Source organism: Myxine glutinosa, chromosome 11 (assembly GCF_964187855.1).
Source record: "Myxine glutinosa chromosome 11, kmMyxGlut1.1, whole genome shotgun sequence".
In the NCBI taxonomy this organism is placed as follows: Eukaryota; Metazoa; Chordata; class Myxini; order Myxiniformes; family Myxinidae; genus Myxine; species Myxine glutinosa.
In genome coordinates this window covers 52,329,479-52,356,617 of record NC_136271.1, presented here as the reverse complement: position 1 = coordinate 52,356,617, position 27,139 = coordinate 52,329,479, and the positions used below count along the sequence as shown (strand labels likewise).

Sequence of the window (27,139 nt, the reverse complement as noted above, 5' to 3'; positions counted from 1 at the left end):
AATATGGAATTTTGCATTTGAACCACCTGGGAATCCTAACATCTTGAGTCATGGGTTCAGTATGGAACGACACACAGACAAACGTACCGTTTCATTGCACTGTTACAAACGTCATTCTTTAACATTTATTGCCACTTTATTTGTATAATATCATTGTTCAATTTGAAAAAAATAGATGAAATAGCGATGAGTTATTGAGGTGTAAAAGGTGCGGTAATGAAATGTACATGGAATCTGAATGTCTCGCTGACATCCCACAGTTTTGCAATTTTGGACAAAGCACCCATGCGCTATGCATGTGCACTCTCTATTCCATCAGCTAGCATGCATAAGGTAACTCACAGGGTTCCAAGTGAGTGGAAAGAACCTTCCCCAATGTCTCTATATTCCTGTCTTCGAGCTCAGAGTTGGTCCCCTCCAGTGATCAACGGAACGATGTCACCTCGAAACCAGAATCTCGTTCCGAGCGCACCTGGTCACAGCAACGCACACAATCGCACCTCCTGTCTGCGAACCCTGGCCAAATCACCTGAGTTCATCCCCGCCGTACAAAACAACATCAAGCTCACCCTGTTCAATACCCGGTCCCTCAACAACAAATGCCTCATCCTGAACGACTACATCCTGGAAAATAAACTGGACTTTCTCTGTCTCACTGAAACCTGGCAACAGCCTCTGGACTACTTCGCACTCAACCTCACCACACCCAATGGAAATTCCTACATCAATAAACCACGCTCGGAGGGCCGAGGTGGTGGAATTGTCGTTATTCACCGACAAGACATCAGGACCAGCCTCATCTCCATCGCATCTGCTCCATCATTTGAACACCTGGCTTTTAAACTCTCTGGTCACACACAGTCAGTCATGGCTGTTGTCTACCGCCCTCCCAAACCACACCCATCATTCCTGTCTGACTTCTCCTACTTTCTGACCCAGCTATGTTCCCTTTCCCCCTCAATCCTCCTCCTTGGTGATTTCAATATCCACATGGACTCCACTGACTCCACGATAACCACTGACTTCACTGATTTACTCACCTGCTTTAACCTCACTCAACATGTCAACTCCTACCCATAACCGTGGTCACATTTTGGACCTTGCCTGCTCTACTGGATTAATTTTGCACCATCTCTCTGGCTCCGACCTCACCCTCTCTGACCACTTCGCCATCACTATGACCATCAACATCCCCGCCCCAACACCAAGGCATTATCGCACTATCAACTTCCGTAAGCTAAACGCTCTTTCACCTACCTCATTCTCATCCACCCTCTCTGAAAAAATGTCCACTTCTCCCTTCGTTGACCTCCACAACCCTTCTGATTTCACTGACTACTACAACCACACTCTCTCCTCCTGCCTTGACCAACGTGCGCCTATAAAAACCAAAACAGTTTCTTTCACCCATTCTGCTCCCTGGTTTACCCCTGAACTCCGCCTGATGAAAACTCGTGCTCACCAACTTGAAAGACTCCGCAATAAAACAGGTCTCACAATTCACTCCCAAGCCTACAAGGACCACATACAACACGACAAAGATGCCCTCTCCCGCGCCCGCTCCGCCTACTACTCTCAAATTATCCACTCTGGCTCCGGAAACCCAAAAGCACTCTTCTCTACAATAAACAAGCTCCTCAGCCCCCTGAACACCACCACCCAGTCATTCACAGTAGACAACTGCATCTCCTTCCTTTCATTCTTCCAACGCAAAGTTGAAAACATCTACAACAGCTTGACCACCGCCGCACCCGCTCCCCCTCAAACCACCTGCCCCCCCTTATCCTGCCATCCCCTGTCTCAATTCTCCCCAATCTCCCCTACTGACCTCTCAACTCCTCATAGGAATGAAAACTGCCACCTGCACTCTTGACCCCATCCCCTCCAGCTTTGTCAAGGCCTCCCTTCCTGCTCTCTCTCCACTTATCATTGCAACAATAAACTCCTCCCTGTCTACAGGCATCGTCCCACCATCCCTCAAAATTGCTGCTGTTACCCCCATTCTGAAAAAACCTGGACTAAACCCTGACACCCTAAACAACTTCAGACCCATCTCCAACCTACCCTTTCTGTCGAAAGTTTTGGAACGTGCTGTAGCCGCTCAACTCAAACATCACCTCTCTGCCAATAACCTGTATGAAACATTCCAATCTGGATTCCGCTCCAACCACAGTACTGAAACTGCTCTCCTCAAAATCACCAACGACCTTCTCCTCTCCTCTGACACTGGCAACCTCAACATTCTCATCCTCCTCGACCTCAGCGCCGCCTTTGACACCATCGATCACACCATCCTCCTCACCCGACTTGAAACCACCTTTAACGTTACTGGCACTGCTCTCCCTTGGATTAAATCGTACCTCTCTGACAGACGCCAGTTCATCTCCATCAATAACTGCAAATCCCCCACTGCTCCCCTCCCCCAAGGTGTCCCCCAAGGTTCAGTTCTTGGCCCCCTCCTCTTCATCCTTTACCTGTCCCCCCTCGGTCACTTAATCCGCCGTCATGGTCTCCAATTCCACTGCTTCGCCGATGACATCCAGCTTTTCATCTCCACCAAGTCCATCTCCACTGCCACCCACTCTATCCTGACAAACTGCATCACTGAAATAAAACCTTGCCTTCAAATCAACTTCCTCAAACTTAACTATGATAAATCTGAAATAATCATCATTGGCCCAAAAACGCTCATAAAATCCACCAATAACTTTGCCCTCAACATCGACGGAATCCCAGTATCCACCTCCCCTCACATCCGGAATCTTGGCATCAGCTTTGACCAAACCCTCTCCTTCGACAAATACACTAAACAGATAACAAAGACAGCCTTCTTTCACCTGAAAAACATCGCCCGTCTCCGTCCATCCCTCTCCTCCATGGCTGCAGAAACCCTCATCCACGCCTTTATCACCTCCTGTCTGGACTACTGCAATAGCCTCCTCTTTGGTTCACCCTCAATAATCATCAATAAACTTCAATACATTCAGAACTCCGCTGCCCGTCTACTCGCCCATTCCCGGACCCGTGACCACATCACCCCCGTCCTTTACAAGCTTCACTGGCTCCCCATCTCCCAGAGAATCCAGCACAAAATCCTCCTCTTGACCTACAAAGCCCTCCATAACCTGGCCCCATCCTACCTGGCTGACCTCCTCTCCAGACACACTCCCAACCGCAACCTCCGCTCTGCTGGTACCAACCTCCTGACCCCCCCCCCCCCCCCCCCATCCAGACCAAATTCAGATCCTGGGGGGACAGGGCCTTCTCCATCGCTGCTCCCACCCTCTGGAACTCACTACCTCTCACCATCAGAGACTCTTCCTCACTCACCACATTCAAAACATCACTCAAGACCCACCTGTTCAACACTGCATTCAACATTTAACCCACAGCATCTCACCCCTGACTATCTCTTCTCCTTCTCCCTCCTTTTTGCTTTGAATATTTCCCTATTGATTCTTGTTTTTTGCAATTGTTTTTATGTTTTGCTGTGCATTATGTTTTGCACTCTGTCAAAGCGTCTTTGGGCTCCCTGAAAAGCGCAATATAAAATAAATGCATTGTCATTATTATTATGGTACGGGATGTACTTGAGCATATTACTGCCGTGTAAAAGTGAGGAACCGAGTCCCCCCCCCCCCACCCCCCCCCCCCCCCGCCACGGCTCAAAGTATCTATCTCTGCTTTGGTAAGGGATTGTGACCAAGTTGTTCATGGACCAAGTTGTTCATGGACCAAGTTGTTCATGGACCAAGTTGTTCATGGACCAAGTTGTTCATGGACCAAGTTGTTCATGGACCAAGTTGTTGAATTTTTGTTTTTCTCAGTTTTGTTCCGAGGGCTCTTTTCAGGATCTTCACCGAACCCCTGACTGACTCGAATTGTAAATCGTTTGTTTTAATATTCCCGGGGATGTTTTTTTTTTAATCTCAGTGACGCTCTTCTTTTTTGTATTGTTGCTGTCTGGGTGAGACCTTCGAGTCGAAAATGCTCCATTTATCATGGTACAATTTTGACGCTCTTCAGCTTCCAATATCTCTTCACCTCGTTTTTGAGGTCCTGGTATTTGGTCATTTTCTTAGATAATGCAGAAATGACCAAATACCAGGATGAATGACCAAATACTTATGGTATTTGCCATTCGGTCATTAGTCCTGGTATTTGGTCATTTCTGCATTATTTCAGCAAAAATCGCTGGGTACTGATACATCAATCAGCAATGCCGTTTTTTTTTTGTTGTTATTGTATCCCCAAGTACTATATCCAGTCGTATTGCTTCGTTTTCTATCTTCACGATCGATGGGATCAGCAGGTGAGCATGACATCCTCATTTTCAATGTTTGCCCTTTGTTCGTGTTTCCATGAGTTTTCTGGTACTGGGATGTTTCATTTTTTGCAGATATGCCAATGAATCAGTTTGCATACTTTGTTGTGCCGTTGTGTGTAAAGTTGTTCTGATAGTTTTTTTCATCCCGAGAGCAGGTGACTAGTACTTTGTTTCTGTCTTGCTGAATCTACACTTGTCCGTCTGGCTTTGTCCCACCCTCGATATAAAGCCATTGTGTGTCTTTGATCTTGGACATCAATAATGATTCATTCTCCATCCTAGTTGAGCCACCCTCTTCTTAGCAATTCCAATGTAGTGTAGCAGCATAGCAAACCTGTTGTGCATTTTGTGATACAAGCACCAAATTTGGCACAAATGTACATTAATATGTTGCGAACATTTTCAGATATTGGGCCACTTGAAATTCCGTAATTTTTTTTTTCACATTTTTTCAAATTTCGTAATTTCAAATTTTTCGGGTGACACCGTCACAATTTCGGTCTTCGAGGCCGGCCGATATAGTGGGGCGGCTTAGCCCAAATATTCAAAAGAATTGTGCATTTTGTGATACAAGCACCAAATTTGGCACAAATGTACATTAATATGTTGCGAACATTGTGTGGTCAGCAATGAAGACGAGAGTCTGAATTACATGTATGCAAAAGACCTTGTGAACCAGTGAAGCAAATACACGGGTAAGCATGAATTAAATCTAGGGCATGATATAATTTCCATGATGTTTACCTCTACACTCAATGGTGGAAGGAGGTAATGTTTTGATCCCAGCTTGTCTGTATGTCTGTTTGTCTGTTAGTCCACAAAATTCCAGACAAAGCTTGTAGTAGTGGTAGTTGTAGTGGTAGTGGTGATAACAGAAATTGTTATATAGAACTGAACTTATATTATTATTATATGCAGAAAATAACTTCATTTCTATATGCCCTGCAGTGGACAGGTTAATTGGTTTATGCACTGAAGGGGTCACCCTGGTGTGCACTGCTGTGTTCTGCCTCACTGAGTTGTTCAGGTATGATGTACTCAGCACAAGCTTCCGGTCGGCCCGGAGGTGGGGGTGCGGGGCCTGTCACGGAACGTCAAAACAAACGGCCTGCCGGGGCCGCCCAAAAGTCGGGCGTGAGGGGCGCGTCCACTAATGGAACGCCTCTCGCTTCCCAGATCGAGGGCCACGTGGTCAGGAGAACCTCGTCCCTTCCGGTCACACTTTGCCTATCGGCCGGCCTCGAAGACCGAAATTGTGACGGTGTCACCCGAAAAATGTGAAATTACGAAATTTGAAAAAATTTGAAAAAAAAAAATTACGGAATTTCAAGTGGCCCAATATCTGAAAATGTTCGCAACATATTAATGTACATTTGTGCCAAATTTGGTGCTTGTTTCACAAAATGCACAATTCTTTTGAATATTTGGGCTAAGCCGCCCCACTAATGAGCATTCTTTGTTTATCTCCAATCTGGCCAATTAATTTTTATATTCCTACTCTTTTGTCGTTCTCCCAGTTGTTGGTGTATATTTGTTGATATTTCATTGTATATTTTTGCTTTGTCTTTTTTGCAATCGTTGGTGTTGTATTTGTTGCCGTTTCGGTTATGTGTGTGACATCTTGTCTTTGCACCTGTCTTTGGAAATGTTTTCCTCGGTGAGTTCAGGATACCTTTTCTGGCTTGCTGTCTTCGTGTTTTCACACAAATTGGATTCTGTAGTCTCTTGACCATTTCCTGTACTCAGTCATTCCTACGGTCGTCATTCTGTGCACTTGGTTGAGCTCCATCAGACACTACCTCCTTCTCGTCTCAGCAGGTACATTCTCGGGATGCATTCATTTTTGTAGAACATTTTGTGGATAGTGATAAGTTTCCTTGTTGTACACCTCTCCCTCCCGCTTCTATCTTTAGGCGCTGCATCTGTGGGAGTCTGTCCACCTTTATCAAAATATGACAGACAACACTTGATAGATAAAGGATTATTTATTTATTTCGTACGTACAGAGAGAAAAGTTTGTCCTCAGGCAAGCAGATCTCTGAATTCCATGTCACAACTGCATTCAATATATACCGGTACTCAAGTTAATTTCGACAAAGGAAGGCAAAAGTTTAAACTGGAGCATGAGATCAGAACGCAAGAATGCTGATATAAGGACCCTTGGCTTCACATTTTTGCACAAGGTCAAACTACAGATAAAACATGTTTTTTTTGCCACCTCAGCACAGAGAAGCAGTTCTGCCCCACAACTGCTCTCAGCCAACTCTATACAAACAAGCATATTTCCTTTTGTCCTGGCTCAACGAAATCACATGATGCATTTACCCAACATACTTTTTGGCCATGGCTGTCTCTGATTGGTCCAGGGATGACAATTATTCATTTTTACCCCGATACGTGACGTCATCACTGGGCGCAAAAAGGGGGCCCCAAAATGACGCGCCGAAAGGGAGTCCTTTTTTTTCAATTTGTTACTTGCAAAATCGAAGATTTTTCAAGTATATTCGTCGGTTGCGTTTATTACTTGGCAAAAACAAAAAAAAATTGACAAGTATGTTGATCTTTCTGGTTTGTGTGTGTTTGTTTGTGTGTGTATTTGTTACTTGCCAAAAAATATATATAAATTGCCGGTATGTTGATCACTCCGGTTTATGTGTGTGTTTGTGTGTTTGTTTGTGTTTGTCTGTCGGCTCACTTATACTTTCCTGCAAGTCAATTTGAAACCGATCTTCACAAAACTTCAGCAAATGGTAGAGTTTGTCGTCCGACAAAATCGTCCCCCCCCCCCCCCCCCCCCCTAGCTCTCTCTGGGCTCTGTCGCCAAAATATTCCTACAGGTCGCACAAGATCTGCCAGCAACCCTCTTATGGTTAAACTGCCAAAATCAAGACTCTCTGCTCACCTTCACTCCTTCATAGTCCGTCAGCTAAGCTAAATATAGCATAACAATTGTGCATTTTGTGAGGAAAGCACCAAATTTGGCACACTAGTAGACTATCATATTATGAAAAGATCTGGATATTGGGCCATCTCAGATTCAGAGATTTGATTTTTGCAAGATTTGCAGATTTGCAAGCTGAGATTGCAACGCCAGGGACGGCCGACTCCTTCCTGCGAGCTGCCCACGTCACCCGCACAAGAAGAGCTCATCAAATCACTGCAGCGGCACTGCACATCCTGCAACACCGTGCGTATGAACGCCACTGTATGACATATGCTGATGATGCAGACGATCTGCCTGAGTTCGAAGACCGGTGTCACCAGAGAGGAGAAGACATTCCCAACTTTCAGTACGGGGCAACTGTGCTGGAACTAGAGATGTTGGTACTGGTCTACGTGCGTTCTCTGCGGCAGGCTTCATTCACGATGTACCTTGATGCCCTGATGGAACTGGTCCCATGGTTCCATGCCTTAGACCACACACACTATGCCAGGTGGGTCCCTGTTCACCTGAGGGACATGGTCGCACTCCCAATGAAGCACCCAGATGTACCCAGAGAATTCAGGGCTGGCAACTTCACTGTACAGAAGACGAAGAAGGTGTTCTCTTCGATCCCAATCGAATCGAAATCTTGCAAAAATCAAATCTCTGAATCTGAGATGGCCCAATATCCAGATCTGTTCATAATATGATAGTCTACTAGTGTGCCAAATTTGGTGCTTTCCTCACAAAATGCACAATTGTTATGCTAAGTTGCCCCACTATCATTCCTCTTTTCTCCTGCCGCTGGAACAAACTCCCTCACTCTCTTCAATCCCACTCCTCCCTCCAGGTCTTTAAAACAGCTGTTCACCACCATCTCTTATCTTCCCCCATCCAAAACCTTGATCTTTTCTATCCCCGCTAATTTCACCCCAAATCCACTTTTTTGAAATACCAACTTCTGTCCTGGAAGTCCTTGGTGTCCTTGTGTTTTATACTTCTCCCACCCCCCCCCCCCCCCCTTCCCACGCCTCCTCCCCCCAAGCCCTCTCCCTCCCGCACATCTCCCTGCTCTCAAATGTTGTGTTTGTGTGCTTCCCCTTCTCTCCCCATCTTGTCTTCCGCTCCCTCTTTTTATATATTTTGTTTGTCTGTTTTATTTGTTTGTGAAATAAATGTTAGCTCTTTCACGAGCCTCGATTCTGTATACAAAAAAAAAAAAAAGGTCAAAAGGTCAACTACGTAGATCAACCACTTTTTTTCGAATTTCTAAAATCCTCAATTTTCATCCGATTGACTTGAAATTTTAAAACGATTTACATATCGGCTAACTGAATTCAACCACCAACTATTTTTGAGATCAGCATAGGGAAAAAGGTCAACATAGGTCAAAGGTCAACCACTTTTTTCAAATTTCTAAAATCCTCAATTTTCATCCGATTCACTTGAAATTTGAATGGGATTTACATATCAGTTAACTGAATTCAACCACAAACTATTTTTGAGATCAACATGGGCCAAAACGTCAACATAAGCCAAATGTCAACCACTTTTTTCCAAATTTCTAAAATCCTCAATTTTCATCTGATTGACTTGAAATTTGAAAAGGATTTTCATATCAGCCAACTGAATTGAACCACCAACTATTTTTGATATCAGCATAGGCCGAAAGATCAACATAGGCCAAAGGTCAGCAATTTCAAATTTCTAAAATCCTCAATTTTCATCCAATTGACTTGAAATTTGAATAGGATTTTCATATCAGCTAACTGAATTCAACCACCAACTTTTTTTTTTTGATCAACATTGGTCACAATGTCAACATAGGCCAAAGGTCAACCACGTTTTCCAAATTTCTACAATTCTCAATTTTCATCTGATTGACTTGAAATTTGTATTAGATTTTCATAGCTAACTGAATTCAACCACCAACTATTTTTGAGATCAACATAGGTCATTAGGTTAACATAGGCCAAAGGTCAACCACTTTTTTGAAATTTCTAAAATCCTCGATGTTCATCAAATTGACTTGAAATTTGAAAAGGATGTCATAGCAGCTAACTGAAACCAACCACCAACTATTTTTGAGAACAACATGTCAGAACGTCAACATAGGCCAAAGGTCAACCACTTTTTTCAAATTTCTAAAATCCTCAATTTTAATCAGATTAACTTAAACCTTGAAGACGATTTGCATATCAGGTCACTGAATTCAACCACTAATTATTTTTGAGGTCAAAAGGATGCTCCACTGAGTGCCATTCTACTTTGTTCTGTTTTGCCAAGTGTCGCTCTATGAGTGATTTTTCATTTGTCTGTCCGCTCACTTATACTTGCCTGCAGGTCACAATTTGAAACTGATCTTCACGAAACTTCACCAAATCGTAGAGTCCATGGTCCGACAAAAACCGACTTCTTTCTGAGGTCAAAAGGTCAGCATAGGCCGAATTTATAAAATTTTCAATTTTCTTTCTCATCTGGGCAATATTTCAGACACCTTTTGATCTCAGAAACCTTTTTATTTTATTTTTATTCTTTTGTACACAAGATCGAGGATCGTGTAAGAGCTAACATTAATCACAAAAAAAAAAAAACCCGACACATAAAACATATCATAAAGGGAGCGGGAGACAAGATGGGGAGAGAGGGAAGCACACAAGTATAACAGTAGAGAACAGGGACATCGGGAGATCTGTGGGAGAGAGAGAGCTTGTGGGGTGGGCATGGGAATGGGGGGTGGGGGTGGAAGAGGTACAAAACACATGGACACTGCAAGGACTTCCAGGAAAGAAGTTGGTATTTTAAAACAGTAGATCTGGGGTGAATTAATGGGGGTAAAAAAGATTGAGGTTTTGGGTGGGGAAAGATAAGAGATGGTCGTGAACAGCTGTTTTAAAGACCTGGAGGGAGGAGTGGGATTGAAGACTGGGGGAGTTTGTTCCAGAGGCGGGAGGAAAGAGGAATGAAAGAGTGAAGGTGAGCAGAGAGTCTTGATTTTGGCAGTTTCACGAGAAGAGCGTTGCTGGCAGATCTTGTGCGACCTGTAGAAATATTTGGGGGACAGAGCAGGGGAAGCTAGGCCGGAGAGGAGTGGGTAGTAGACAGAAAGACCACCTACCTGCCTGCGGTGAGTGATTGAGTGAGTGAAAGGCCCTCGGAGTTAGCTTCATCGCAGGAGATTCCAATGATTCTGAAAGCTTTGGTTTCAACAGCGTGAAGACGAGCTAGGTGTGAGGCAGGAGCACCAGCCCAGAGGGGAGAGCAGTATTCCATCGAGCTGCGGATGAAAGCCTTGTATGTGGTGAGGAGCTCAGGTGTGCCAAGGAAGGACTTCGCACGACGGAGGAAGCGCAGTCGGCGACTGGCTTTGGAGGCCAGCTTGGAAATGTGGTTTTCCCAGGAAAGATCATGGCAGATAGTGAGACTCAAAAGCTTGAGTGACAGAAGTTCTTGGAGAGGATTGTTGAGAAAGTAGATGGGAGGGTTGTCCAGTCGGTCTTTTCGGAGAGACATAGTGAGAGTGTGAGATTTGTCAGGATTGAAAGACATGTTCCACTTGTTTGACGGTCTGATTTTGTCCAGGTCTGCAGAGAGTGTGGAGGCTGCAGACTGCCAATCTGAGGAATGAGGTATGGAGCGGCAGAGAGTGGAGTCATCAACAAAGAGATAGAGAGGATTTTCCAGAGAGTCGGAGAGATCATAGATGAAGACCAGAAAAGGGACAGGGCCCAGAACACTGCCTTGAGGAACTCCAGCCTGAACAGGAAGGGGAGATGAGAGAATTCCTTTCAGCACCACACGTTGACTATGACCAGAGAAGAAATCCACAAGCCATGCGTGGAGATTTCCATGGATACTATAGGAGGAGAGATTGGTGATCAGAGCGGGGTGCCAGACCGTATCGAAGGCACGTGATATGTCAAGGAGGAAAGCTCTAATTTCCTGTTTGGCATTGAGGACCTCCATCCATTGTTGCGACAGCAGAAGCAGCATGTCCAGAGTGGAGTGACCTGGTCTGAAACCAAATTGATGATCAGAGATCAAGCCATTGGAGAAGAGGAAGGATTTGATATCCAAAGCAATGATGGATTCCATGACTTTGCTGATTATTGGGAGCAGGCTGATTAGTCTGTAGTTGCAAGGATCTGTTTTTGCACCATTCTTGTGTAAAGTTGTAATGTTGGCTGATTTCCAAGCTGATGGCAGATGACCTTGAGCAAAAGAGAGGGTGAAGAGAACACAGAGAGGGTGTGAAAGAGCGGCAGAGCAGGATTTTAGGACCCGTGGGCTGATGCCGTCTGGTCCAGTTGCAGAATCAAAGTCGAGGTTTGACAGAAACTTCTCCACATTGTCAGGAGAGAAGGACACAGAGTCCAGGAGCAGCTGGATAGGACTGGGTAAGGTGGGTACAGAGAGAGATGGGCTTGGGACACAACATTTTTGGGCACAGTGTTGAGGCATTCAGCTTTTTGGCGTGCGGAGTCAGCTGTGTAGCCATTTGAGGTAAGGGAGAAGATGGATGGGGAACAAACACCAGAAACAGATTTGACCAGACACCACCAGGATTTGGAAGCGCGAGACAGGTTTGGGAGTTCAGTCTTGAGAGTGGAGGGATAGTGTTTCCTAGCTCTCCTGAGGGTCGACACACACTTGTTCCAGGCCTTCTGTTGGATTGAGAGAGGAAATGAGATTTGCCTTCCAGGAGGCGAAGGCAAGTTGTTTCAGGGCAGCTGACTCACCACAACATTCCGTGTACCATGGACAGGAGGAAGGACATGACAACTGAAGACGAGATGGGATAAATCTGTGCATGAGAGAGAGCTATTTACTTTGGAAGAATTCCCATGATGAGTTGATGTCAGAGGCAGTAGAGATGGGAGACCAGTCCAGATGGTTGATGGCTGCTTGAAGACCATGCCAACCAGCCTGAGTGAAATGCCAGACTCGTCGACACTTAGGAGGCTCTCTCAGAATGGCCAGAGAGATGTCCACTTTAACAAACATAACATTTGGACACGACAGTGACCACATGATTTGGCTCTGAAGGCACTTTTTTATTTATTAATTTATCATTTTATTTTTTTATTTTTCAATGAATTACTTAATTATTTAATTTCTAAAAAGTGGTGGTTTGGGTGTGCTATTAGCCATTTGATTAAGAAATGATAAATTATATTTATACCTTCCTGATAGACTGGTGTAAAAATCTTGGGATTTGAAACCTTGTGCCAAACTTTTTGCCACATTTTGGTTTGATCTGCCACAGATTGTGGATTCATTGTGGGCCTTGAAGGGCAACTTGTGGGGTGATGGAATGTTTGATGGCACTGCATATTGTGAAGATAATAATCTCTGGAATAGTCTTTATTGTATATTGGAGAGTATAGGAGCCGAACTTGAGTGTTAATCTGTGAATGAATGGTCTGGAAGCGAAGATCACTGTTTTTAAAGTGATTGTTGCTGTAAGTAAATGAATTGAGAATGCTAATCAAGTATTAAGAAAATAATTATTAGAACATTTTGGTAAAATGGAAGAGCGGATTTCTAAACCCGAAGGCAGTGTGGAAAGGAAGTTTGAAATTTGTTACCCTGCACTCGCGAAGCGAAAGTCAGGGTTTGGCATTCGGTTGCGTCTACATGTGGCGTGCGTGTCTGCATTTTTAAAATTCATTTTCTCGGCAACAGTTGGTCTGATTGACACAAAATTTTACCATAGTGTTTTATTCATAATTATGACGTCATATGTCACCAAGATGGTACAGATGCCATCTTGGAAAAAAAATACACCTCCATATCACCAAAACCGCTCAATGGAAAAAATTAAACATGGCTCATTGTGAAGTACTCCCCATGATATGTTGATGATATGTTAATGACAAGATATGTTAATGACAATGTCATCAGTGCCTTCATTATGACATCATAATTCGACAAGTACATCGCTTGATCTGATCAGTATGAAATATAAAATTATCTGCAACTGTTCGTCTGATGGACACAAAATTTTGACCATAGGAGTATCTCTGCCTGTAGAATTTTTAAATGATAATTATGATGTCATAGGTCACGTGGTAGAGGCTCCATCTTGGAAAAATCGAAAAACGTTGCACGTTTATATCTCCGAACCCACTCCATGGAAAAAATTGAAAATGTGGCTCATTGCAAAGAACACCGCATTCTGGAATGAGTGTTCTAATGGTGACGTCAATGGTGCCTTAATTATTACGTCATAATTCGACAGGGAAAACACTTTGTGATCACTTTGAAATTTCTTGAGCGTGATCTGGACAAAATTCTATTAGAGAATATAAATTTATGAAGTCATCACTCACGTGGTCTGGCAGCCATATTGGATCAAAGTTTAAAAACCTTCCACAGCAGAAAAGTTGGCTCACACCAAGTTGACTGTGCAAGGTAAGTATTCTATGAATACCATCTCGGTTTAAGAGGAATGAGAAGGTGTTGAAGAATGTGAAAGATTACCAGGCAAATGAGGAGCTTACAAAGTTGATAGCAAATGATAGTAGAATGTTGGAGAAGATGTTTGTTGGCAGAATAAACCAATTGGAAAAATGAGTCGAAGAATCAAGGTAAGTTGTGGAGGGGGACAGGAGCCCCTTAAGCAATGCAAGGCTTAATAATGGGACGATACGAGGTGGTGGTGTACTACTGTTATCATAAAATATCAATGTAATCTAAACAATAACAAACAAATTGTGAGTTTGCATTTCACTTTTTATTCTTGGAAGTTGTTTAGATTGACTACCCTGAGAGTGTTCCTGCCGAGATAACTGCATATGATTCTGCAATCTGGCCATGACGAAGCATCCAGGCATGTTGTGTTGGCAGCCACAGGATGGCTGTCGTATGGTGGAGCAATTTCAGTACCTCGGCTGGCCAAGTGGCCGAGATGTGCCAAGCTCGCGGCACTCCTTCTTGCGACTTGTGCTGGCCGTGGAACGATGGCAAGATGACTATGGCATGGGAGGCCGCACTGCTGTCCACTGTCAGTGAGTACCTTGTTTTGAGCACTCCAAGCTCTTGTACTTTATCTTCCACTAAGAATGTCCTAACTCGACAACACCATGTAAGGGATGGAAGGGTAACTCACTCAATAAAGTACTTACCTTTGAGCCATCTTCTCCCAAAATTGCTCCTTTCTCTAATCTATTTTGGATTTTTTACGGCGTAGCCTATAGGGCAAAGCCGTCTAGAACAGTTTGTCTGTCCGTATGTATGTCCCCTCAAACATACACCAATCAGAGCTGAGGATCTGGTCACATGACAGGGGTGATGTGATGTCATTACGGCGGTAGACGGCTGGCTCCACACACCGCCATTGTGATTCCTCTGCCGTTTAGGCCGGACATATCGTTGAACCTGTCATGTATCACAACCTGCATGCTCCACCTTTACGTTTTTCATTCAGTGTGAAACACAAACAAACACGTGAAACGCATGAAGGAAAACACGTGAAAACAAGGATCTTTTATAACACTCGATTGTTATCGTGGCTGTGGTTGTTGTTGTTTGTGGGTTATTTTGTGTAGTTTTATCTATTTTAATATTGCGTCGCAAAATATCACCACTGTATATATAATTTTGCATGCTCCTTCCATGTCCTTCTAAAGGGTTTCTATCGTCGTAGAATAATAAATGTTTCAGTTCAAACTACTGTGTGAATAAACCATACATTAGCGCTTCTTTCTCTTCAAACTTGCAAAGAGGCTTTTAGAACTGGCAAATTTGTGATGAGACAAACGGTTTTTTACGCATCTGGGAGCATGCTGTCCTCAAATGGGATGCAAGACCGGCCACATGTTCCGCCTGCAATGGGCTTGTGAACCCTAAACATACTGTTACAGTCATCGGGTTCGTCCGATTGCCCAGCTCGAATCCCAGCAAACTGCACCAAATCGGTCACTGTGGCTGACTGATTCTGTCACTCCGGGGCGATTTACATGCCTGGCCGCCATGACACCGTACCTAGTGGTACTGCCGAGCCAGTTTATATGCCACGCTAATCGGTGCCGTACGCTCATTCTCGAATAACTATGGACGTGAAGAATTCAAATAGCGATCAGAACTTCCAAATTCACTCCAAGACCAAATGGTTTAAAACTGTATTTGAAACCATTCTCAGGGTGGGGATACAGTCAGAAGCAATACAATCATTGAACAATACATTGCTTTTAAAATGACATATTAATGCTAATGTGTCCTTTTGCACATGCCATGTGTGTGCTTTTTCAGTGACTCGGTTATGTTCATCGGGCACTTGTAATCTGCGTCTGCCAGCGCAAAATTTGTAATTCAAATAGTCTTTTTAACATAATTATCAACATTTCAATGAAAGTGTCAATTTTAAAATGATTAACCATAATTGTTCTGTTCATCAATGAAAATCGGACTCAAGAAAATATAGGAAATGCAAGAAATATCTGTGGGTGAGAGGTGTCGAGTTCCTACCTTTCCTACCTTTCCCGACCGTCACGCACCCGACCTTCACTTTCCCGACCTTCACTTTTCCTACCTTTTCCTGGTAATACAATTATCGAGTGACGGCAGTTGATATATAGGGTGTCCAAAAATTCTGGAATCGTAGGGGAAATCTGGCGCCCCTCCCCATTACGCACTACCGGTTCGTAACTGGTTGAACAACATGTTTCCTAACCGATGGATAGGAAGGAGAAGATCAATTGAATGGGCTCCGAGATCTCCTGACCTGAATCCTCTCGATTTTTCTTACTGGGGTTACCTCAAGGAAAAGGTTTATTCTGACAAAATCCAATCCCTGAAGCATCTGCAAGAACGAATTACTGTCACCTGTCAAGATGTTGATCCCCTTATGCTCCTTCAAATACAGAGAAGCATGGTACTTCGTCTGCAAAGGTGCCTGGAGGTCGATGGGAAGCATGTTGAGCATATTCTTTGAAAATATTTTTTTCCTATGATTCCAGATTTTTCGGACACCCTGTAGTACACATAAACACACACATACTGACAGACGCTTCTCTAACCAATAGATGCAATCGATATATAATTATCCTTGCCAGAGGAGAGGGTATTGCATTTGAGTCCGTTTGTTTGTCTGTCTGTCTGTCTGCCTGTTTGTCTGTTTGTCAGCACAGAATAAATATGATTTTCCCTGCAACCGTTGGTCCGATTGACAGGAAATTTTCACCATAGTTGCACCTGCTCCTGTAGATTTTTTAAAATAATTATGACGTCATATGTCACGTGGTATGGGCGCCATCTTTGAAAAACCGAAAAACTTTGTACCTCTATATCTCCGAAAGCGCTGCATAGAAAAAATTTAGAAATGGCTCATTGTAAAAAAAACTCCATGGGAAATAAAATATATCAATGATGATGTCATTGGTTCCTCCATTATGACGTCATAATTCGACAAGTACAAAACTTCATCCGATCCAGATGAAATTTATTGAGCATCATCTATGGATAAATGGTGGAGAAAAATATATATAATGATGACGTCGTCGGTCACGTGGTTCGGCCGCCATATTTGTTTTCGCACTAAAGCCTTAAAAACGACTAAAAACATGGCCTGGTGAGGGTCTGCAATCTCCGAATCCTATTTTTTGTTTATCTTGTCGAGAAGGACCCAAACAAAAAACAAGTACAGATACATTCCAAGTACACCGCCCCCATGCCAAATAAATAAATATCCTCCAGCGCCGTATTGCTGGGTGCCAAAGGCGAAGGCTATGAGTGAAGGCTATGAGCGAAGGCTATGAGCGAAGCTATTGCCGGGACGTCGAAAACGAAGGCTATGAGCCATGCAGATCAGAGACTGTATTGGGAGGGAGAGGTGTACAATAATCGATTGATTGTTAATTTCAACTTAAATAATGATCAACAAATGTGGAGCAATTTCAAATTATTTCAGCATAATTAAAATCAACAAATAATGATCAAACAATATTTTCTTAATCAATTGGCTAATAGCATACCTAAACCACCAGTGCTTCATCCAAAGCTGTAACATTTTGAAAATTAATTAAATAAGTCATTAAACAAAAAAATAAAATAATTAATTGATTAATTAAATAAATAATTAATCGATTAATTCATTAATCAATAAATAAAAAATATCCTTTATAGCCACATCACTTGGTCACTGTCATGTCCAAATATCAGCTTCCTAGCTCAAATGGTGCCTGAGATATTGGCCAGATGAAAGAAAATAAATAAATGACTAATAATGAAAAAAAATAAAAAATAATCATTAACAAAAAAAAGAAAATAATTAATTGGCTAATAGAATACATAAACCACCACCATTTCATCCGAATCTGTAACGAAAAAAAAAAAAAAAAAAAAAAAGTCATTAATCGAATAATTAAATAATTGATCGATTAATTGATTAATCAATAAATCAAAAATAGCCTTTACAGCCAAATCACTTTGTCATTGGCATGTCCAAATATCAGCTTCCTAAATCCAAAGGTGCTTGGGATAATGCCCAGAAGAGAAAGAAAACAAGCAAGTACAGATACATTCACAGTACACCGCCCCCATGCCAAATAAATAAATATCCTCCAGCGCGGCATTGCTGGGGCGCCTCGGGCGCCCGGCAATACCGCAGTGCAGCTCATAGAGACTGTATTTGGAGGGAGGGCTGTACAACAATTGATTCATTAATTGCATAATTAAGATCAATAAATAGTGATCATAAAACATTTTCTTAATCAATTGGCTAAGAGCATACCCAAACCACCAGTGCTTCATCCGAAGCTGTAACTTTTTGAAAGTTAATTAAATAAGCCATTAATCGAAAAAAAACATTAATTGATTAATCAATAAATAATCGATTACTTGATTAATCAATAAATCAAAAATATCCTTCAAAGCCACATCGCTTGGTCATTGCCGTGTCCAAATATTAGCTTCCTAGCTCAAAAGGTGCCCGAGATATTGCCCAGATGAGAGAGAAAATAAATATATGATTAATAATGAAAATAAATAAATAATAATCATAAAATAATGAAATAATTAATCAATTGGCTAATAGAATACCTAAACCACCACCGTTTCATCCGAATCTGTAAGTTTTAAAAATGTAATTAATGAAATCATTAATCGAATAATTAAATAATTAATCGATGAATTGATTAATCAATAAATCAAAAATAGCCTTTACAGCGAAATCACTTGGTCACTGTCGTGTCCAAATATCAGCTTCCTAACTCAAAAGGTGCCTTAGATAATGCTGCCTAGAAGAGAAAGGAAATAAATAAGTACTTAATTAATCGATAATAATTAACTAACTAATCAATTAATTGATTAATCAAAAAACAAAAAATACAATTTTTGACAAAGTACTTTCTCACTACTGTGCCTAAATTTCAGCTGCCGAGCTCAAAGGATGGCTGAGATATTGGCCGGACAAACAAACAAACAAACAAGAAAACAAACAAACAAACAACCGGAGTGAAAACTGAATACTCTTTCAGCGCGCGTCATTGCCGGGCCCCCTTCGGTGCCCGGCAATGACGTTATGCCATGCCTGGAGATGGCATAGGAAAGGAGCGGTGTACAATAAGTACTTAATTACATACCACCTTTAGAGGCCATTTTTCCCCGCTGAGCAGGGGTTGGCCTTTTTCGGGCACCGTGATCCCCTTTTTGAAGCAATGTTTTATGGCCAGATGCCTTTCCTGCCACCAACCCAGTTAGTCGCCTCTTGTGACACACAGAGAATTACCAGTGAGCTGGGAATTACCAGTATCCTACACAGGATACTCGAATGGCTCATTCATCCCAGTAAGCTGGTATTCATTTTTTGGACCTCGGAAGGATGACAGGCTGAGTCAACCCCCCTGGCGTTAATTCAGCGATCGACCAGGATTCTAACCCAGGATCCTAGGATCCTAGGCCAGCACCCTAACCGCTAAGCCAACACCAGGCGAAAATAAGTACTTAATTAATCGATAATAATTAAGTAACTAATCAATTAATTGATTAATCAAAAACCCAAAAATACGGTTTTTCAAAAAATACCGTTTTTCAAAAAATACCGCCCTCTTCGGTGCCTGGCAATAACGTTATGCAGCGCCATTGTGTGTAAGATTACATCATTGTGTGTGAGTATCATGGGTAAGATTAGATCATTGTATGTCAGTATCATGGGTAAGTTTAGATCATTGTATGTCAGTATCATGGGTAAGATTAGGTCATTGTGTGCCAGTATCATGGGAAAGATTATTTCATTGTGTGCCAGTATCATGGGAAAAATTAGATCATTGTGTGCCAGTATCATGGGTAAGATTATTTAATTGTGTGTGAGTATCATGGGTAAGATTAGATAATTGTGTGTGAGTATCATGGGTAAGATAAGATCATTGTGTGACAGTATAATGGGTAAGATAAGATCATTGTGTGTGAGTATCATGGGTAAGATTAGATTATTGTATGTCAGTATCATGGGTGAGATTAGATCATTGTATGCCAGTATCATTGGTAAGATAAGATAATTATGTGTGAGTATCATGGGTAAGATTAGATCATTGTGTGCCAGTATCATGGGAAAGATTATATCATTGTGTGCCAGTATCATGGGTAAGATTAGATCATTGTGTGCCAGTATCATGGGTAAGATTAGATCATTGTGTGTGAGTATCATGGGTAAGATTAGATAATTGTGTGTGAGTATCATGGGTAAGATTAGATCATTGTGTGTGAGTATCATGGGTAAGATTAGAACATTGTGTGTGAGTATCATGGGTAAGATTAGATCATTGTGTGCGAGTATCATGGGTAAGATTAGATCATTGTGTGACAGTATCATGGGTAAGATTAGATAATTGTGTGTGAGTATCATGGGTAAGATTAGATCATTGTGTGCCAGTGTCATGGGAAACAACAACAAGCATATTAAGGCCATTTTCCCTGCTAGAGTGGGGATTAGCCTTGCGGTCCCCATGACAATCTTCTCCATTTTGCCCTATTTTCTGCATCACTCCTTGTTAACCCCTTTTTTTTTTTTTTTCTTTTTCTTTTTTTCTTTTTTTTTTTTTTTTTTTTTTTTTTTTTTTTTTTTTTTTTTTTTTTTTTTTTTTTTTTTTTTTTTTTTTTGTATACAAGATCGAGGCTCGTGAAAGAGCGAAACATTTATCACACAGAAAGACAAACAGACACATAAAACAAATAACATCGGGAGCGGTAGACAAGATGGGGAGAGAGGGGGAAGGACACAAACACAACATTTGAGAGCAGGGACCGAGAGACATGGAGACATCGAGAGATCTGTGGGAGGGAGAGGGCTTTGGGGGGAGGCATGTGAGGGGGGGGAGGCATGTGAAGGGGGGGAGGCATGTGAAGGGGGGGGTGGGAGAGGTATAAACATATGGACACTGCCAGGATTTCCAGGAAATAAGTTGGAATTTCAAACAAGGTGGATCTGGGGTGAATTAGTGGGGGTAGAAAAGATCAAGGTTATGGATGGGGGAAGATAAGAGATGGTGGTGAACAGCTGTTTTAAAGACCTGGAGGGAGGAGAGGGATTGAAGGGAGTGTGGGAGTTTGTTCCACAGGCGGGAGAAAAGAGGAATGAAAGAGTGAAGGTGAGCAGAGAGCCGAGATTTCGGCAGTTTAACCATCAGAGGGTTGCTGGCAGATCTTGTGCGACCTGTAGGAATATTTGGGGGACAGAGCACAGAGAGAGCTGGGGGAGCAAGGCCGGAGAGGAGTCGGTAGAAGACAGAAAGACCACCTACCTGCCTGCGGTGAGTGAGTGAAAGGCCCTCAGAGATAGCTTCATCGCGGGAGATTCCAATGATTTTGAAAGCTTTGGATTCAACAGCGTGAAGCCGAGCCAGGTGTGAGGCAGGAGCACCAGCCCATAGGGGAGAACAGTATTCCATTGAGCTGCGGATGAAAGCCTTGTATGTGGTGAGGAGCTCAGGTGTGCCGAGGAAGGACTTCGCACGACGGAGGATGCCCAGTCGGCGACTGGCTTTGGAGGCCAGCTTGGAAATGTGGTTTTCCCAAGAAAGATCATGGCAGATAGTGAGACCCAAAAGCTTGAGTGACAGAACTTCTTGGAGAGGATTGTTGAGAAAGTAGATGGGAGGGTTGTCCAGTCGATCTTTTCGGAGAGACATAGTAAGAGAGTGAGATTTGGCAGGATTGAAAGACATGTTCCACTTGTTTGACCAGTCTGTGATTTTGTCCAGGTCTTCAGAGAGTGAGGAGGCTGCAGACTGCCGATCTGAGGGAAGAGGAATGGAGCGGCAGAGAGTGGAGTCATCAGCAAAGAGATAGAGAGGATTTTCCAGAGAGTCAGAGAGATCATTGATAAAGACCAGAAAAAGCACAGGGCCCAGCACACTTCCTTGGGGAACTCCAGCCTGAACAGGAAGGGGAGATGAGAGAAATCCATTCAGGGCCACACGTTGACTACGACCAGAGAGGAAGTCCGCAAGCCATGCATGGAGATTTCCATGGATACCATAGGAGGAGAGTTTGGTGAGCAGAGCTGGGTGCCAGACCGTATCAAAGGCCCTTGATATGTCAAGGGAGACAGCTCTGATTTCCTGTTTGGCATTGAGGACCTCCATCCATTGTTGAGACAGCAGAAGCAGCATGTCCAGAGTAGAGTGACCTGGTCTGAAACCAAATTGATGATCAGAGATCAAGCCATTGGAGAAGAGGAAAGATTTCATATCCGAAGCAATGATGGATTCCATGACTTTGCTGATAATTGGGAGCAGGCTGATTGGTCTGTAGTTGCAAGGATCTGTTTTTGCACCTTTTTTGTGTAAAGCGGTAATGTTAGCTGATTTCCAGGATGCTGGCAGATGACCTTGAGCAAAAGATAGGGTGAAAAGAACAGAGAGAGGGTGGGATAGAGTGGCAGAGCAGGATTTTAGTACCCGTGGGCTGATGCCGTCTGGTCCAGTTGCAGAATCAGAGTCGAGGTTTGACAAAAACTCCTCCACCTTGTCAGGAGAGAAGGACACAGAGTCCAGGAGCAGTTGGGTTCGACTGGGAAAGGTGGGAACAGAGAGAGATGGGTTTGGGACTAAGGATTTCGAGGCGAACACAGAGTTGAGGCATTCGGCTTTGTCACGTGCGATGTCAACTGTGTGGCCATTTGAGGTAAGGGAGGGGATGGGGGGGGAACAAACACCAGAAACGGATTTGACCAGACGCCACCAGGATTTGGAGGAAGGAGACAGGTTTGAGAGTTCATTCTTGAGTGAGGAGAGATAGTGCTTCCTGGCACTCCTGAGGGTAGACACACACTTGTTCCGAGCTTGGTGGAAGGAACTGAGATTTCCTTCAGTTGGATTAGCCTTCCAAGAGGCAAAGGCAAGTTGTTTCAGGGCAACTGCCTCACCACAAGATTCAGTGTACCATGGACGGGAGGAAGGGTAAGACAATTGAAGGCGAGATGGGATAAATCTGTGCATGAGAGAGATCAGTTTGCTTTGGAAGAATTCCCAGGAAGAATTGATGTCAGAGGCAGTGGAGATGGGAGACCAATCCAGACGATTGATGGCTGCTTGAAGACCGTCCCAGTCGGCCTGAGTGAAATGCCAGACTCGTCGACGCTGAGGAGGCTCTCTGAGAATGGCCAGAGAGATGTCCACTTTGACAAGCACATGATCAGAAGAACCGATTGGAGCAGAAGAAGAGCAGCAGACATTAGCAGGGAAGTTTGTCATAACCAAGTCTAGAAGAGAAGATACTCCATTGGCTGAGATCCGGGTCGGGAAATTGACAGATTGTGTCAATCCCAGTGAGTCACAGAAGTCCTTTGCTGAGGTGCCATGACTAGTGAGAGAGGAACCCACACCCAACCAGGTGGCATGATGACAGTTGAAGTCACCACATATGAGGAAGAGAGAGTTGGGATGAGTGGATAGAAGTTGGTCCATGTTGTCAGACAGTGAAATGTAGATGGAGTCATCACTGTTTGGGGGACGGTACAGAACACATATGAACAAAAGGTGGGAGCGGAGAGGAAGCCGTAACCAGAGGTACTCCTGCGGGTGAGGAGGAAAGAGAGCAGTGCAAGGAGAGTGAGGAAGAGAGTTTTTGACAAAGATAGCCACCCCACCACCAGGCCGAGGCTCAGGTCTATCATACCGGAGGAGGGAGTAACCAGGAAGAGATATTAAGGAATCAGAGACATCTTGAAGGAGGAAAGTCTCTGTTAAGCAGATCAAGTCTGGATTGTCAGAAGCAACCTGTATGGAGAGATCAGTCAGGTTTGAGCGAAGGCCCCGGATGTTTGAGGTCCATACCGTTAATGAAGAGAGAGGGGGAGCATCGGGTACAGGACAGGGGAGGGGAGGAGTAGGGTAAGATGAAGGATGAGAGGGGGAGGTAGGGAGAGCAGTTGATAGTGTTTCAGATGTTGCAGAAGAGTTCCAAGAAAGGGAAGGATGAGGAGGATGAAAGGTTTGCTGGTGAAGGGATGCGGCACAGTGAGGGGTTGTTTGAGGGGGGGGCAGAGGAAAGTAGAAGGTTTGGGGGGGTGGAGGTATGAGATAGAAGGGAGACGAAGTGGGGAGGAGGCAGCTTGGAGGAGGAGGGGGGAGGAGAGAGAATTGGAGAGGAATGGTATGGGGGGAGAATTGAAAGGGAGGGATTGGGGGGGAGTTTTGAAGGGGAGGAGTGAGGGGGGAGTTTAGGAGGGGAGGGGCAAGGGGGGAGTTTTGGAGGGAAGGGGAAAGGGGGGAGATCAGGAGTGGAGGGGCAAGGGGGGAGATTAGGAGGGGAGGGGCAAAGGGGAAGTTTAGGAGGGGAAGGGCAAGGGGGGAGTTCAGGAGTGGAGGGGCAAGGGGGGAGTTTAAGAGTGGAGGGGCAAGGGGGAAGTTTCGGAGTGTAGGTGCAAGGGGGGGGATTTGGATGGGAGGGGCAAGAGGGGAGTTTAGAAAGTGGATGATTAATGAAAGACGAACATTGATAACAAATTGGGTTTGTTGTGATCTTCAAGTTAGCAATCCGGTTCAGGATGGTGGAGGAGGGATGGAATGAATGTGAATTTAGACCATGTAGTGAGGGAGACGTATAAGATATTGAATTCCTTTTTTTTGAAGTGGAATGAGTTGGAGAGGAAATTGAGAAAAGCCTTTTAAATAGGAAGAAAAACAGCGTGTTGTAATATACCACTGAATAAAAAACAGAAGGGGAAAGGTTAAACATATTTAAAAATATTTAAACAGAACTATGAACAATCTTATATGCACAAAAATACCAACGGGGGGAGAGCCGAGAGGGACCACCACGAGTCACGTGAACAGGGCAAACGGTGGATGGCAAGGAGATAGTGGGGGTGGGGCGAACAGCACACCTGGACAGAAAATACAGGATGAGACAACAGTACACGTGGAGAAAATAAAATAAATGTTTTTGGTTTTTTTTTGTTTTTTTGGGGGGGTGGGGGGGAGGGTGGGGATTTAGAACGTTAGACAGTATTATGTTCGGGGTAGAAGGGAAAAAACCAAGAGCCAAGCAAAACACACTTAAGTTAACAAAACACCGACGGGGGTACAACTACAGGGCCACACACGAGGAGCAGAACACGATGAATTAATTACGAGTTACAGGAAAATCAAACCAAAACTAACTGTAATCAAACAATATCACATGGACGATAAAATAACGAATTGAAATTTGACAATCTATCTGGGGAAATGGGGGAGAAACACGTGGTCGAAGAACGAACGAACGAATAAGAACGAATAAACGAATGAGCACAGAGAAGGTAGTCTCCTTTTTTTGTTTTTTTGAGTTGAGATTTACACAAGGAAGTAGGCTTTGGGGTGGAAAGACTGCGAAAACAGAGAACGAAAGTTATTGGACCACAAACGACAGGCGCTGACAGAGAAAAACAAAGCCTCAAGGTTGTACAGTGCACACTGTACAGGGCCTCGAGACGACACGAATTAACGCGATTTTCAATACAGGTATGAAAGATTTGCACCGAAAATCTTTGTCGGGACAATATACGTACATACACCATAAAAGAAATACAGTTATAACGAAAATACAAATTGGAACAATGACTTAACTTAACAATGACTTTGCCCGCATTTCTTCTTCCACCATCTTTTGCCAAGTCTTTCTCGGTCTTCCCCGTCCTATACTTCCTTCTACATTCATTTCCATCACTCTTCTCAGCCAGTCACTTTCATCCTTCCTCAACACATGACCAAACCATCTCAAACTGTTTCTCTTCACAGCATCCATCACAGGCTCTATTCCCATCATCTTTCGCAATTCATCATTTGTCTTCCTCTCTCTCAACGATACTCCACACATCCACCGAACCATTCGCATTTCCACCCTTTCCAGCCTTCGTTGCTGCTCTACATTCATGACCCATGTCTCGCTCCCATAAATCATAACACTTCTCACACATGCAGCATACACCTTTCCCTTCAGCTTCAATGACACTCCCCTCATCATCAGCACGCTACTCAGTTCCCGAAACTTCTTCCATGCACATCTCACTCTAGCAACCGTTGCCGAGTCTGATCCACCTTCTCCATTCAGAATGTCTCCGAGGTAGCAAAATGTTTTCACACCTTCCAGCTTCATGCCGTCTCCAAGATCCAACTCAACATTTCTTCCATCTGCAGCTCCCTCTTTGCACACCTTACATTTGAATGTAGCTGCCACACTGGTTAATGACCCTCTCAGACCACTACATTTTTGATGAACCCACTCAGCGCACATTGTACATTGAATGGAATTCACTCCGACACCCTTCCTGCAAACAGCACATGGCCACTTCCCAGTTCTTTCCACCTCACCACATGCTTTACCACTTGCCATCACCTTAGTCTTTCCTATATTCACCTTCAGACCTTTTGTCTCCATACATTCCTTCCACTTGTTCATCTTTTCCTTCAGTCCATCCATACTTTCCGCAATCAACACCAGATCATCTGCATACAACAACTCCCACGGTAAACCCTCCTTTACGTTCTGAGCCAGCACCTCCATCACAGCTACAAATAGGAGTGGACTTCGTGCCGACCCCTGATGGCCTCCCACCTTCACCTCAAACTCACCACTGTTCACGTCATTCGTCCTTACAGCTGTGCGCGCTCTTTTGTACATTGCCATCACAACTCTGATCAACCATTCCTCCACTCCTAACTTCCTCAATGCCCATGTCAATACTTCGCGTGGAACCCTATCGAATGCTTTCTCCAGATCAACAAACCCAAGAAACAACTTCTTCCTCCTCTCCCTGTACTTCTCCTGCAACTGCCTCACAATAAAGAGCGCGTCTGTCGTTCCTCTTCCTGGCATAAATCCAAACTGCATTTCGTCGATCTTCACCTTCTTCCTTATCCTCCTCTCCAACACCCTTTCCAATACCTTCATTCCATGCTCCAATAACTTTATCGCTCGGTACGAGCCACACTCCAGAGGGTCACCTTTCCCCTTATATAGAGGGACGAGGGTACTCAGTTCCCAATCCACTGGAATGCGATCTTCTTTCACCACCAGATTACAGATCTCTGTCATTCTCTTCACACCCCTACTTCCTGCTGCCTTCAACATATCTCCCACAACTCCCGTCGGCCCTCCCGCTTTTCTACTTTTCATTGCTTTCATCGCTTCCTCAACTTCCTTCTCAGTTATCTTCTCTGCTGGTCCTAAAACTGGGTTACTCTCTATGTTGCCATCCCATTCATTCTCTGTATTCAACAGTATTTCCATATATCTTTTCCATCTTCCTTTAATTCCATCTGGGTCCACAACGATTTGTCCCACTTCATCCTTCAAGCAACTCACCCCCATCACATCACACCTCTCTTTCGCTATCTGCTTTGCAATCCTGAATACCGCTCTCTGACCCTCTTCCGAATCCAAGCGTTCTCCGAACATTTTCTGACATA

The 27,139-nt window shown here is 43.7% G+C and overlaps 1 protein-coding gene across 3 annotated transcripts in view; it reads left to right on the top strand.

The window, feature by feature from the left end:
• The window catches only part of LOC137436662 (receptor-type tyrosine-protein phosphatase mu), a 571,417-nt gene that overhangs the window by 519,255 nt on the left and 25,023 nt on the right, over window positions 1-27,139 (top strand). For all 3 annotated transcript variants that reach the window (XM_068130656.2, XM_068130657.2, XM_078786678.1), the window contains one exon: window positions 14,100-14,260. In XM_068130656.2, coding sequence (XP_067986757.2) covers window positions 14,100-14,260 — 161 coding nt within the window. The remainder of the gene's footprint in view (window positions 1-14,099; window positions 14,261-27,139) is intronic.